At 39.2% G+C, this 15659-nt stretch overlaps 1 protein-coding gene across 1 annotated transcript in view; it reads right to left on the reverse strand.

Annotated features, from left to right (window-relative positions):
• Positions 1-462: 462 nt before the first annotated feature.
• The window catches only part of LOC143360955 (A disintegrin and metalloproteinase with thrombospondin motifs 9), a 137719-nt gene continuing 122522 nt past the window's right edge, over positions 463-15659 (reverse strand). Inside the window, exons 8-29 of the mRNA XM_076800171.1 lie at positions 14956-15167; positions 14590-14742; positions 13775-13924; positions 11415-11556; positions 10641-10978; positions 10412-10500; positions 9949-10296; positions 9496-9659; positions 8817-9067; positions 8317-8686; positions 7794-7955; positions 7546-7686; positions 7234-7359; positions 7008-7178; positions 6691-6906; positions 5773-5961; positions 4341-4523; positions 3924-4252; positions 3696-3832; positions 3429-3619; positions 3229-3366; positions 463-3047 (exon numbers count right to left, since the gene is read on the reverse strand). Coding sequence (XP_076656286.1) covers positions 3277-3366; positions 3429-3619; positions 3696-3832; positions 3924-4252; positions 4341-4523; positions 5773-5961; positions 6691-6906; positions 7008-7178; positions 7234-7359; positions 7546-7686; positions 7794-7955; positions 8317-8686; positions 8817-9067; positions 9496-9659; positions 9949-10296; positions 10412-10500; positions 10641-10978; positions 11415-11556; positions 13775-13924; positions 14590-14742; positions 14956-15167 — 4152 coding nt within the window. The 3' untranslated portion in view covers positions 463-3047; positions 3229-3276. The remainder of the gene's footprint in view (positions 3048-3228; positions 3367-3428; positions 3620-3695; positions 3833-3923; positions 4253-4340; positions 4524-5772; positions 5962-6690; positions 6907-7007; positions 7179-7233; positions 7360-7545; positions 7687-7793; positions 7956-8316; positions 8687-8816; positions 9068-9495; positions 9660-9948; positions 10297-10411; positions 10501-10640; positions 10979-11414; positions 11557-13774; positions 13925-14589; positions 14743-14955; positions 15168-15659) is intronic.

The following is a 15659-nucleotide window of genomic DNA, read 5'->3' on the forward strand; positions in this document are numbered from 1 at the left end:
ATACAAGATGCAGATACATTTAGTTATGCGATGTATACTACTTTTATCATTAGACAGTCATTGTTTGGCATTCGTTGACAAACATAGTATTAATATTGTCACAAACGAGTTAGAAGTAAATATAAAAGTTGCTGCTTTATCGAAAGTACTACATTTCTTACAAATGCGACTAAACCACTTGGCGATCGACTAACTTGACAATGATATGAAATTTTGATCGTATGGCTGTACAAAAGTCTGTACAAAATATATTTTTGTACCTGTCTTGTACCACTGTCTTTCGCTCTACAGTAGAACTCTGTTTATCCGGATTGTCAAACTTAATCCTTGTCTTTTCTTTATTCGTTAATTAATTAATATCGTGAGTCTACCACTCAGAACCGACTGAACTCATGATAGTGAAGTGTCTGTGCGACAAATCTGACACAAACAAACTTGCAGACTTCTTTACGACATCCTAATTAAATTAAACTTATAGCGTATGCGTATGTCTTTTGCTTTATACTACCAACATTGTTGTAAAGTATGCATGTAGAATGTGCAATAAATAAAATACAAAACATGTATTTGTTGTATTTCTGTTGTTAACAAATTTCCGGTCACCTGGATCGGGCCTGGTCCAATTTGAGTCGACAAACGGGGTTCCACTGTAGTATCAAAAACTTGCTAATACAATCGTTTAAAATTGGGAAGACATGGTGGCTTAACAATCTTCTATGCTTCTTTCGAGACTATAATATGGCCAAATTCGCTGAGATTACTTTCTCCTAAGAAACTATTAATAAAAAGCGAGGAGCAAAATTGTAATAATGAAACTATTTTCTCAAAAAATCATTCTCTGGGTATCTATTAAGACGTAGATTCCCATAGATTTCACGAAGCGTATGATTTTACAATAAATCTAGTTTATTAACATTTACTAGTACAGTGTTTCTTTCTAAATCAATTTTGTACTAGTCCAGAATGTTAATAAAAAGATATATTTAAAATTTTATACAAAAGTCTTTGATACAACAATAGTAAGGTCAAATGTGTTTGCATCTACTAGTCGTAAAGTTCTAGAAGTGCAATCTGTACTAGTTTTGTATCAGAAGGAAACGAGTTTCGCAAAATATTAGAAGAGAAGTACTGATTAAGTACTATTAAGTGTAGAAAGACATCAGTAAAGAAGAAAATACGGTTTCATTGGTTCAATTTTGCTCTTCGCTGTATGTAATTGATAACATTAATTATGGCAGTTTGTTGAAATGTTCTATTCTTAGTTAAATTTTACTCGATTCTCATAGAACAATCTGCGAGAACAAATCCGTCGTACCTCTGCCAAAAAAAGATTTGTACTCAAGAATTGTTTTGGTATTTTGGTGTAGGTACGAGGCCATCTTACGTTGGTTTATGTTGTCAAGTTTCATAATCTGAAGGTTTAAGGAGAATAAATTTCCTAGAACGTATCCGGTATATAAAATAGCTGTTTGCTATAATTGAGTTACCATGGACTCAAGTCAATAAGTTAAATCATTCGCTACATCAGGAGCTTTCAAGAACACGATACAGATTTGCCAGCTCCAAATACGTACCTATATAAATCTACCACGCTACATTATTAAAAGTCGCCAAAATTATTACTACATGCCACGAAAATACTAAAGACACGGTGTGTTTAACGCTTCACGGTGCTCGCTATATTAGGGAGCAGAGATATTGACAACTTCAAGGTTCAATCATCTTAACGAATGATAACAAAGGGAGGGAAAGTTCAATGATCTTGAAAGTATCAATATATTTTTTCCCTAACATAATTGATTTTACTACTATACTTAACGTTTTTCTGTCTGATACACATTGTTTAACCGTAGTATTACAGTTTTACAGCAGTAATAGAATGGGCATACTGTTCCTTATATGTTTACATTTATACAAAATTAAAATTTGTAGCCATCAAGTGGTGCAAGTTCAGTCCTGGATATTCTTTATAAACAATTTATAATTTTATTATCAAACATGCAAGAAATAGATATATTTGAATTAATTGATTTTAATATTTAGTTCCTTAATAGGAAGGTAATACTGAACACGAAATGCAAATGACAAAATTATTTGTGGAAATATGATTATTGTTTGATTATTACAACTAGTGAAACATTTCTTTTTCTGAAGCTCTGATTCTCCATTTCATAAAAGATTGTATTAAATAGACTTACACCACTTGATTTTCCAATTTGGATTTCATTTGTTTGCCAATGCAATTACTTAATTAGACTTTTAGTTAAACAACAAGTGCCAGGCAGTTAAGATATCTCAGTGAGTATAAACAAAACGAATACTGCAATTCTTACCGGATCTTAAGTTATTTATATATCTAATGGAACTCTCAACTGGACATATGTGAAAGAATTTTACGAACAGTTTAGGAAAATAAAGATAAATCTTATCAATTTCGAATCTATATTCTTTCTCATATCGTACGTTTTTTCTTAAGTACCTGAAACGGCATTTATCCAGTTTCACTGAAATTTTTGCAAAGACACCTTATACTTTGCTAATATTTGGTTATCCCTATGATTTCTATATTTCAGAATAGTATATGATTCGTGAAACTGGCCATTTAAAACCTACACCATTTAAATCTTTTGTTTTCAAATTCATCGATTATGAATAGTGGCTAATAATAATTGATCATTCTGTCATCGGTGAAATTGATAAAAAGTTCAGATCTTAGAAGCATTCCTATTCGCAATAAATTAAAGTATCGCTTTTTAAATTTGAACCATAGCATATAATTATTCTTCGTTCGAGAATAAATGGTTGTCAGCGTCACAATCCCTGGACCCATGACTCTGCTTTGAATCATTTCTTTGATTATACGACGTTAATATTTAATTGTTAAAAATCACATAGACTAGTGACGACTTAAGTAAAATGATACAGAGTAAGCTTGATGTCAAGGAATTGGCTCATCAACAGCAGGTCCTCGATTTCATCTTGTGTTCGTTGAACCAGTCTTTAACAATGCACTCGAATCCACTAATGGAAATTTTACCTGCTGAAAGCTGTGAATTTTCCATTGTGAGACAAAAATTGTACATTAATTCACTTTAACTTAAGTGATTCCACAGGGTGGAAACAATAAATATTAGAAAAAAATTAACGTGGGAAATGTAAGACTGTTTTTTGCGAGCATCGTAATGGTGTATGTAATTTTTTGTGTTTGAGAATATTCTTTTTACGTACCTGTACTTTACAGGTAACTAGAGATTAATAAACTTCTCGTATCATGGTCTAAGGTGGTAGAACGTCTAGCTTTAATCCTAACTTTGGATTACAAAAGCCACAATGACCCTCACACTTTCCGACAACATGTTGACTGCTCTGTGGAACGTAATCGAACAACATTATACAATGAACACTTATTAATTACACATCAAACTTACAATATTATTAATTTCTACTGATGTCCCAGGTGTGCTTTCCCAATTAACATCTGACGATAGTTTCAATTGTGTTCCGCTTAAATTAATACTAAAGCGTCCTTGGAAACAGTATGCTCGATTATAGCAATCGCCAACCATGCCATACTTGACACGGTCTACACCTTCTGAACGGGAGAACGTGTAATCATTCTCTATAAAACATAATATATACATAGTGATGGATTGTTATTTCTAAAATGTTTAAAATCACTTTAAATATTATCTTACCGGAAATTTCCAATTTAATAAGATCAATTCGTACCCTTCTAAACATTGTTCTACTGAAAACGACTTCACGACCAGTAGCACAATTGCAACTATTATTTCTGTGTCCGTTGTACAGACACGATTGATGATCTATTACCCTAAAATGTATGTGTGAAAGAGTAGAGAATTATATAAAATAATTTTATCAATATCTTTAATTTACAACACAGAATGTTTTTGAATACCAACCTTCTACGATATATTTCCGCATAGTTCTCTCGGAAACCAGCTTGTAAAGTCAAATATTCCTTTGGTTCGTTGGTTATCATATCGTGACAATAAATGTACATCCATCTTCCATTTACGAACAAGCTGTACTCATTATCCGAATTGTTTCTATAGTACTTTTTCGCTTCGAGGCAAGACATCGGGTTGCATTTTATTTGGTTACACCTCTGTTTTCGTGGTGGCTTGAATCTCATAGGGCAATTGCTACGAGCCACCTTTTTGTGAGTTCTAGCATTCAAACAGAACAATCTTCGTGTCTGACGACCCTTCTGACCGCAAGCATGGCTGCACTGAAATTCAGAGTTTAAATGTTAAACAACATAAAACTATATATCTATCATTTCTGTCTTTCAATATTTTAATACTGAAAAAACTCACAGCTTTCCATGGTCCGGTAGACCAATAATACTTGTCGTCACATTCTCGCAATTTACAGGGTTGTCGAGAATTTGGTTTCTGATCTAGCGGGCAGTTATCACTGGGATCTGATAATCCGTATCGATTGGTACGATGACAAGTCACTGTTCTATGTTGTATTCCTTCGCCACATTCTGCTGAACACTTCAAACAAACATGGCTATTCTTATAGCAGTTCTCACTTGTTAAGAAAGTAGCATAAACTAAACTTATAATATCTGCTACATTATTTTGTCAAACAAATCATGATCATGGTTTCAAACGAATAAGTTTTAATTCAATCATAACAAGATTTTGTATAGAGAAATACTTGTGATTAGACTGCGGATTTTTATGCAAAATGAAAATTGTATTTTTAAGTGTAAATATTTTCACTGTTTTGCATTCGACCACCACATTTTCTATCATAAATGCATAAAATTCGCTGTCTGCTTATGATACATGACAACTTAAATATGTAGTAGACAATATAATCTATTAACAATAAAGTGTACACAATTTATTCACAACAATTACAATCTATAACAACAAGTATGAAAAATGCATGCTCATGCACTGATTATACACAACTAGAACGTATGTGTAATGGTTTAAAAATAGCAGTGCGATACGCACTACTGTAGAAGCTGTAAAAAAAATGAAACAAATATATTTGCGTTGCAAAATTGAAATAGAATGTAGAAGAGATTGACATTGTAAATGATTTATTAACTCTGAACAATATGATTCAGTTATTCCCTACTTCTGTTATATCAGCTATTCGCATCATGCACAGTGGTGGCATTCGCATGCTGCATGACAGGCAATGTCGCACAAAAACGTCATACAATTTGCAAATCCATTTAAACACATATTCAGTGTTTGGCTGTAATGGGTGTTCGTTTATTATGTTCAGAAATTAATCACTCTATCATGATGGAAATATACCAAAAACCTCGATAAAGTTAGTATACCAACACAATGACCGCTACTATGGATCCGTTAGGCGATTAGAAGTAAATTAATAAATATTATGCAACAAAATTCTGAGTACCAGCGTGTAATTGGTATTTACATAATGAGAATTTTCGTCAAACTTTGATCATTTTATATCCTTCAATCCACACAATGTAGTATAACTTTCCAATGAGTGTCTAATAAAACAAATTCCCAACTTGAACATACAGAATCAAGCTTACGGATGAATTCATTGTTGAATTCGATAGAACATGTGTGTTTAGACGGAGGAAGTAATTTGTTTATTTTACAGTGATGGGTTGATGGTGAATCCATCAATAAGCTCGACGATATCATTCAAACAAGACAATTCAGACTGTGTCGAAATGAATAAGAGGCAAATGATGGTGTAAAACATGATCGGTGGATCGTAATGGCGAGGTATGGAGGCATGTACCTCAGACCAAGCGCCTTCCTGCCAAATATAGTCGCAAGCAGTGCGTCGGCAAGGTCTCTGCGATCTTGGCTTATTCAAACCAAGCCTCGAACATTGTTCATCCTTAACGGTCACTGGTCCGTGATTTCCTCGCCTCATTGTGCACTCCACCCTTCGTCTTTGTAGTCCGCTACCGCACGATTTCGAACACTGGAAAATATCTTCGTTCGACCAAACTGCCACTGACAACTTTCAACCCCCCTTGACTCTCATAACGATGCTTCAGGGAACAATTTTGGTTTCGCTCACCCTATACGAATCTCTACGCATACACTTTTGGATCGGATAACATATCCAGGCACTGACCAGCTTTGTCTAACAATATTTTCATTTTACACGTTGCAATGGCATTCGAATTCAAAGAAAGCCTAAATGTTTACACAGAACGACGAGGAACATCAAAGTTTAAAATTGCTACGAGGTAAACTGTTCGCATGCTGTTTGGAGCACAGTGTAAAATTGATTTAAACAACAACAATATTAAAGACCGACAATACTGACATAAAAATCAACATCGAGATACACCAAATATTCAGTTACATTACCTTCGTGGATACTCTATAGCATTATTTTCTCAGAAATAATAAACACTAAGGTAAAACGCAAATATAGTATACAGGGGTACAGATAGTCAAGTATACTTTAGATTCAGAGATGTTCAACTGTGACTCTTGTGGGTTACACTTCGAATTGAATGTGGGAGCACCAACGGCAACTCAAAACCATAACTTCCATGACCTGATTCGAAGGATCACAAGTCGAACATCACCATCTAAAGTTTAGGTTGCTTTCTGTTCATGCTAGACAATGTAACGGTTAGACGGTGTACGGTTCTGCAAAAATGTTTAATTCCTGGAGACAATAACTACTGATACTTACAGCGGTCCAATTAGAGACTTCCCATTTTCGGAAAATATTTGTTTCCATACGATGCTTTCTGTTGTTGAGGTCATTCGTACAGGGGCTCTTCCTACACGGTTTCAATATCAATGGTTTCTCAACGTCGTGACATTTTTCATCTGGTAAGGATTTACCACCAGGATGCTGGCAACTGACTTGTCGGTACTGGAATCCGCTGCCACATTCTGCATCGCACTGAATGCATAAGTTTATTAATTAATTAGGTTATACTTGCAAAACACAATATCACGTACGGACCAATGTCAAGGTATTTGTGAAAATATTTGATGACACACCTGTCCCCAAGCACCGGTGTTCCACATTGGACATTCATGACGGATACAAGGAATCTTTCTGTACGGTTTCCTATTTTTGTCACAGTAGTTATCGGGAGCAGTAGTTTCTGTCCTAATGTCAACACATTTCACCTCTCTGTGCATATAGCCATTGATGCATGGCTTGGAACACTGAAACAATTGCAACGTACAGTCTGTTCAATGTTAAGAGAATGAAAGTACCAACCTTCTTGGCTGATTCAACCTTCCATTTGTATCCAGAATGGAAGAAAATATCGCCAATTTCGTTATCTTGTTGAGAAAAGTCTCCGTTCGGTAGGCCAGGAACATATTTGGTCGGTGGCAGATTTGCCTGTAATAAAGTAATGTATTGAGTCATGATTGGACTGCGGATTTTATGCGTTTATGACAAGAATAAGTAGCTGCTAAAGTAAAATATATTATTTTCGACCCAGTGAAATTATTAAAAAATAGAAAGCGTTCTTAAATGGATCCTGTATCTAAAGATCAGCAGTCTAGCAATGGAAATGATACGTACAATTGTTGCGCAAGGTTTAAATACGCAAGTAGTGATCTCTTTCGGTTTGTTGGAAGTAGAACATTTAGAGCTTGCTGCTCCGCTGAGAGTTTTGCAAATTACTTTTCTGCTCCTTGTCCCTTTGCCGCAAGTAACCGAACACTGTACACAAAATAACAGTGTTACAAAGGAATTAAACGAAATATATTATAACAAGCATATAATTAACAGATCTGTAGAATCCGCAGTCTAATAATATCATTCTGTACCGAGTTCCAGTCTTCGGTTTCCCATAACTCGCAAGGCCCAGTATTGCACACCTCCATAACTTTAGGGGGCGAGTCACCGCAGAAGTTGTTTGACACTACACGACCATCCACACGACACGAGTAACGTTTCTGTCGTTTGCCTATGCCACACGTTGCCGAACACTGTAACCGATTGTGTAGTTAGTTAAAATGAATTTTGTAAATACAGGGTGAGTCACCTAACGTTTGCACCTCAAATATCTTTGTTGTTTCTAAAGATACGTAAAATATGGTAAGGACAAAGTTGAATGGTACAATGGGGCTGACACGATGCCAAAAAAAAATTTTGTTTTTATGTCATTTTTTTAGAGATATCAAGGTGACCTTCACTTTTTTAAATGGAACCACCCTTTTTTAAACACCTACAATGATAGTCCCTTTCATTAGGAATTCAGTGACAATAATTATTCCAAGGTCATTCAAGGTCACAGACATTCATCGGTCTACCAGTGTGTACGACTAGAAAATGATTTCTAACACTTACAGGTGACCAATGTTCAAACTCCCACTTGGGGCACGCATTCAGTTCGCACGTCTTCTTCAGAGGTTTCTCCTGTCTAGGACAATTGTTCTCGGATATGGGTCTCCCATTGTTGTCCACACAGGCGGCTGTTCTATGTTGCACGCCAACACCGCAGGTGACGTCGCAGTTGCCCCATTCCCCGTAGACCCAACGAACATTTTCACAGGGACCCGTGCAGTTTTCGTCATCCTCGGGCCGCGGAAGATGAGCACAAGCTTGCGTGGGAATTGATTTATCCTTTGCGTTCCGGAAAGTCTGAATGCACCTTGACGTCACCGTTCGTTTTCCTGGGCCACAGTCATTGGAACATTCCGACACTGACGTTAGCCACCTGAAATAAGTAAATTAGTTTCCTCTTAAATTGCATTGTTGGGATTTTCACTGTTTTGTGTTTCATCCACATGTTTCCAGCAGTCTATTGATCTATGCTGATTCCTGGTCTAAATTCTATTCAGACTTACTTCAAATGGCAGTGATTATTGCACGTCTGGCTCTCCTCGTCAGGTTTCTCTTCCTCGTCAAGACAATACTCATCAGGAACAATGATCTTCTGCTCGGTGCTTCTGCATTCAGGCTTACGGTACTGTATCCCTTCGCACAGATGACTACACTGGGACCAGTTGCTTAGGATCCAAGTATAGCTGCGCAGATTCTGCTTGGATATCGTGTATTCGTACGTTATTTGAGGCGGCTGACCCGTTACACACAACACCTGAAACATTGGACAATCAGCAAACTGAATTGTTCAATCCTTTAACTGCCACGACGTTTGCTATTAACATTCCCAGTTAGCCGAAGCTGTCTCGAGCAAATTTTGCGGAATGCTTGTATACATTGCGGGCAAAAGGCGGTCAATCTGGTACCAAACCCTGCCTCGAGCAGAATTTGGTCCCTATTTGACTGCAAAGTTCGATGCCAAGATTAGTGCGACCGACCTGCCCTCTGTAACGATGCCAAGGTTTGGTCCCGATTTGCTCTCGATTTGGCACGGAGTTCTGCCTGCAAACTTTGCACTCAAATATGAAATATTCCCCAAATATCCTTACATTTTTCTAATCTTTTGCTGTTTCATACTTCACCCACCCACTCTAAGTTTGGGGTAAGACGCAATGTATTTGGAGGAAGCGGCGTAAGACTCACCTCTACTATCAAATCAATGTCGATCGGTTTCGTGCTGTTCAGCCGTTCCACCACGGAGTTGTATCCGCTGTATTGAATAATGATGCCGCACTCCCGGATCAGCTGCGCGATCATCATGTACTTCTCATTGAGAATCCGCTTTCCGCATTGTGCCACCCGCAAAGCTGTGTAAAACGGTTTATCGTGGTGTTTGTACAATAAGTATGGGGCGTGACAGTAATTGACAATAATCTGTTGCATAGGTACGACGATATTAAAACCAATGAACACAAGTATCGTGGCTACTTCACGCGCAAGTGAGAACTTTCTATTAGGATTCGTTTATCAATTGTGCCAGCGTGTTCGCAAAATTCTTTTCGAGCTTCTACTTCCGTTAAAACTGTTCACAGAAGAAAGTTACAAGACATGGAGGAGGATTTGTCGCGCCGGGAATTGTATGACGAAGGATCGTACCGAGGTAATTCTGATCGTACTCCGTTTTCAACAAGCTGTGCTGCCTGATGTCGATGTAGCGGCTTCCTGCCGGGATCGTTGTCACCTTCATGTACCCTTGCTGGGTGGAGTTGTAGGTCCCGGTGATCCTCTCGCAGGTGGAGTTGTCGCCCTTGCAGACGCCGCAAGTGTCCAGTTTCGCGTCCGAGTTCAAGACACGGTCGCATCCCGCTGGTCTACAATAGCCGTTCACGCACATGTGAAAGGTGTCCTTGCCGCATGGCGTTCCGTCGAGCACCTTTTCCCGCAGAGAGTAATACTGATTGCTTTCCACCTGGCAGTACAATTTGCAGCGTTCGTGCGGCAGGACTGGAAACGAAAGCATCGGGAGGTGAACGTCTGGGAATTTCTGATCTTAAACCGGGGCTAAGTTGTTTTTCTCTTTCTCTCTCTCTCTCTCTCCTGTTTCACCGATATTCCTTACTTCTGTTGTACTTGGCGTTCCACGTGACGTTCTTCGGCAGGTCGGGTATGTTCATGTTGTTGTTGTTGAAATCCGCGCACTGTATCTCCCTGTGGAACAGACACAAAGTGAACAACAAGAATAAACGTCTCGGCTCCTGCGTCTTGTGATTAATGTTATTTTTGTTTCACGCACAGATCCTCCGGCGATTACAAATCAAACAGTGGACGCAATTTCTGCCGGTAATTACCTTACATCTGGACTTCCCGTTGGACAATCCTCGAGATTGCAGCTGCGATACTTGACGCGAGCACCGACGCAGTAATTGCCATAGTTCTGCGGAGGAGGATTGTTGCACTCGCGGTACTTCTTCTGGACGCCGCCGCCGCAGGTTCTCGAGCATTCACCGTAGCCACCCCATTCGCCCCATTGGCCGTCGACGGGTTCGAGGATGCTGCGGGGGATACACTCGCCGCGGATGCACCATTTGTTGGTATCGCAGGAGGTTCCGTCAGCCCAGGGCATGTACTCGGTATGGCACTGGCTATCCCACTTCGGTGCGGTGCACCACAATCTCCTGCACACTGCCTGGCCGATAACCAACCAACCGCTCAGTTTATCTCAATTCTTGAGCACTGTGTTCGCTATGCATCCCCCGCCCCCTTGCTTTCATTCATCAACCCCTTTCAGCGACCAACCCACTCAAGCAACGAGCCCGAGCCGAGAAATTCATCAAATTATGAAACTTTTGGCTTGGGCATTATGGAAATAAATTATTTAATAATAATCTTGTACAGGGGTCGAGCTGTACTTGTTGAGCAGAGTAAAATTGCTGTTAAATGTCTGCTGTAAATGTAATAGTTTGCGTGATCCCTCCAGCTATTTCTGACCCCCCTGAACAGCTAATTCTAATCCCTTTTCTGGCCTCCTCGGGCCAGCGGAGTTGCGTGGGACTTTTCAAGGGAGCTCCTAACATGCTTCTGTTTAGAAATTAGAAGAGTGCGCGTGACTTACCATGACTCACCATTGTGGTACAGACACGGGACCCCGCACCGAACGCCAGCTCGCATTGCTGGTCCGCCGTGTAATCCTCGCCGGGCAGTCTGCTCATGTCCATACTTTCCGATCGATCAGGCTTGTCGAGCAAGCACGTGCCCTCGTACGACCTGAAACAAACCTCGACAAGCTCGAATATCATCCCAGGCAACTCGCAATAGTCGAACTTCGCTGCCTAGCTGGACAAAAAATCATTTGATCCATGGGAACCGAATCTGTTTGTCACTTGTGACTTAACCTCTTAAGGGGGCCGGCATGGTTTGAAATCCATATACGTATGCGAGGGTCAAAATCTAGACAAACTGCCGCTTCAATATTGCAATGAGCAGTTTAGAACTGGCCAATCGTGTTTCCTAAAAGTCCAAACTACGTCTGTATGGAGCCCAAATTGCGAATTTCTACCTCATCGCGGAGTAATTTGTAATATTCGGCAGAAAATTCGAATTCTGAAGCAAGTATGACGTCACAAGATGGCTGCCGCTGAGAGATTCTCTTAATTCCGAGAGATTTAGTGTTCGTATCGAAAAAAAGGCTCTATACAGACGTAGCAAAGACATGTACAAACACGGTGGTATGCATTTTTAATTGATTACTTACTTATTTAAGACGTAGAATGTCTAGAAAAAAGACACAGCGTAACATAGCGTGACAGTCAAGGCCAAATGGCGTTACCGACCAAACTGATGCTTTCCACGGAAGCCACTATAGTGGCGTACAGCGCTTAAGAGGTTGTTAACAAGCCCATTAAACAGATAAATAAAATGCTACTCCGGTTCCCGTGTTTTGCAATTAATGCAAACGATTTTTATTTTCCAGAAAGATCCGCTAAAGATATCACAACAGCTCGCAAGCCCTGTCTGTCGCTGATTTGGCGACCTCGGTGAAAGAATCTTGTGCAAGTTCAAATTAAAATGTTTTGTCCAGCTGGAAGGAAGATTTTCAGCAAGTGCTGATTCAAATTTCAATTTTCGTCCAGCTGGAAGGACGATTTTGGAGGAAATGCTGGCTCGTATTTCATTTTCTGTCCAGCTAGAGAAGGCCGATTTTGAGAATTGGTACGGTGATTCATGCTCAGGGTTTCCCACGTATCATCGAGGACCAAATTTTTGTCGGTGACAAATGGGATCCGGGGCGTGCGGCTTATTTAGAATCCAGCGGAACCGGATTCCAAAGTGTAGAGTCGCCGAGACGGCAGATCTACTGACATTGCAGAAAAAACTCGCTGCACCGACTCTTCCGACCAACTGAATTCATTGAATGACGCCTCTTTCAGCGAGGGAGACCACGCTCTGGCGTCACTCGCGATCCTCGGATCTCTTCGATGACTTTCGTTGAACGTTGACCCTCGTACTGCCAGAGCGAATTTCTTAAAACACTAGGCCCGTTTTTCACAGTCGTTATTAGACTGCGGATTTTATGCACATTTATGGAAAAATTCGGTAGGTGAAACGTCAAACAATACAGAAATAAAAGGAATTTAAGGGGGACTTAAATTGGGAATTTAACACTAGGTTTACGGGACCCGTCAAAAATGACGGGTTCTAATATTTTTAATTGACGATTATCGAGGTTGTGAAGATCCATCTACGTGGAATTACTCAACAAACTTATTTCCTTAGGTATATATTATTTAAAAAATGGCTGGAAACTTGGATAGACACATTCTTCTTATTTTTATAAAGTAATGTGAAATACTCACTTTTAATGCTCCGTAAACCTAGTGTTAAGAGGGAGCCTTTATTATTTATAAAGGGAGTTAAATTGATTTCTTCTCTTAACAATTTTAAGAGATTGTAAATAATGTACCAGTGACATTCAATTCACCATGTTCCACCATCCATCTTCTATGTCACCTACTCATTTCTGTCATAAACGCATAAAATTCGCAGTCTAATTATCACTGACTTGTTAAAAGGAAGGCGTACATCTTGATTTGGTTCCACTACTGTGCAACCGATGCGCGAACCTTCCACTTTGCACAAAGATCCTCTTACCCTAAGGATAAATCTTCGCTGTCAATTGTCACGTTGAGATTTCTATAAAAGCACCGTACAAAATTTGCTAAAATAATTTTGCAGATCGGGATTACAAAATTCTACGGAACACAAGAATTCAAGGAAAACCTAGAGTAGCATTTCTTGAGGAGACTATTTGTCATGAAAGACCGCAATGGAGGATTAGATAATGGATGAACACGCGCACTGGTTTAATGAAGAAATAGTCGATCTTAATGTGACAAACGAAGCGCCTAATCTGCGTCATCGTGACGCAGGGTTAACTCGTCAACGTGACACGTTTCGGAACGCGCGTCGAACGAATATAACTCACTCGAGGAACTCGGTGACGAAGTGCCGAGAACATTTCGACCATTTCCATGGGAACGTGTTGTTGTCCAGCATCCTGGACATGATGTTGTGCTGGCCGGAGCTGTTCCTGAACTTCTCGCATTTCCTGTCGTCGTCGTGGGGCATGCTTAATCTGAAATTGATTGTTTAGACTCAGTTTAATAGTTGCCCTTTCAACGAAATCAACGAGCCAGTCTCACAGTGAAGTAATCGGTATGATTTCGTTCGAGATGATTATGCACGAGAAAATATTTTAGCTTCCTCTCAGTACAGCGAAATGAAAATTGGGCTTAACTTCACCCGAAGAAACCAGAAATTTTTAACTTTTTTTTAATGCAGTCTCGTAGATTCCGGCGAGAAAATTCTGGAAATCCAAATTTCAATCCAAGGAGATCACTAGCTCAAAATGTACACGTGTGTAAAGATGTGCGATTTTCGAAATTGCATAAAAATGAAAGCTTTCTTTGGTTCCGAATTGTTTAATTGAAAAATTCAATGGACCGTCTCATATTGATTAGTATCAGGTAATTTTATATACATTTTGGATCTTATGTATTTGTTTAACTAATCAGCTAAATTTGTTATTCAGGGTTACTGCGCATCCGGTGGATAAAGTGTTGGGTCGATCCTGGACATTTCATAGCAATCGTGGCGGATTATATCTATATGCTACAATATTTATAGAGTGCCCAGCTGGTCCCAGTTGCTTGGACCGCCTTCAGCGCCCGGTCTCGACAGAAATAAGCGTTTATTTACGAAAGTCCGAATGCTTTTACAGCCTCCGATAATGTTACTCACACGTGACCGATCTCGTGGGCTATAGTGAACGACGCTGCCAGTCCTGTGTCCTGAACAATAGCGCAGGAGGATCTTCGGGAGCACATTCGTCCTACCTCGGCAAGACCCAGAATGTCGCAACGCATTTTCATCGGGTCGTGGCACAGATTTTCCCTGGAAATCATTTGTTATACCAATAAATTATATGGCAAGGTTAAACCAGCCTGAATATTTTATCAACCCGTTGTCTCGGTTGAGTTATTGAAAATATTGCAATTTTTTCGTTGTCATTCAATGTGTACTGGTGTGAAGTATTTAATTATTATTGAATTTTGCGTATACAGAAACAAGATAAAAATTTTCTTATTTTTCTTTCTAGTATCGTACCTCGTCAAAAGAAGAGCAGCATCATGGCGTATCGGGAACGGCTCATTAGGACCATGGTATTTCCAGTCGCAAAAATTCTTCAGCATTAGGGCTGCAGAGGTGCCATGCATTTTCGGATCTCTGGGCGCGAAGACGTGGTCCGTTTGCACGATTTTCATCACGGAAATGCTTATGGCATTCCCGATCGATCGATCCTTGTAGATCCGAGATACCTGGACAGAGAAGAATACGTAGCGGTTCTGAATCTCTCTTTTTAATATATAATCTTCGTCGCGTGATCTTCCTAGTTAATTTAATATTTCTTTTCTCCTCACGTCGTAAACTAATTGTTCTAACTTCTAAAAAAAAAAATCAAGTAACACAGTTAGAACAATTAGTTCACTCCACGAGGCGGAAAAAGAAATTTCGAAATAATTGCAACTAGTAGTTGCAGTGAAAATACGAAAATATTTTTCAAGCTTTTTGTCTTCAATGCCGACCAACTGGAATTTTTTCAGAATTCTTTTTCCCACCTCATGTAGCAAACTAATTGTTCTAACTTCTTAAGAAAATTCAAGTCGTATAGTTAGAACAATTAGTTCACCACATGGTGCGAAAAAGAGATTTTGAAATAATTGCAACTGGACAGAATCGCAGAGAAAATACCAAAATATTGTTACAGCATTTTCTCCATACCAAATGTATATTGGAAAATGCAAAAATAT

Source organism: Halictus rubicundus, chromosome 14 (assembly GCF_050948215.1).
Source record: "Halictus rubicundus isolate RS-2024b chromosome 14, iyHalRubi1_principal, whole genome shotgun sequence".
Lineage (NCBI taxonomy): Eukaryota > Metazoa > Arthropoda > Insecta > Hymenoptera > Halictidae > Halictus > Halictus rubicundus.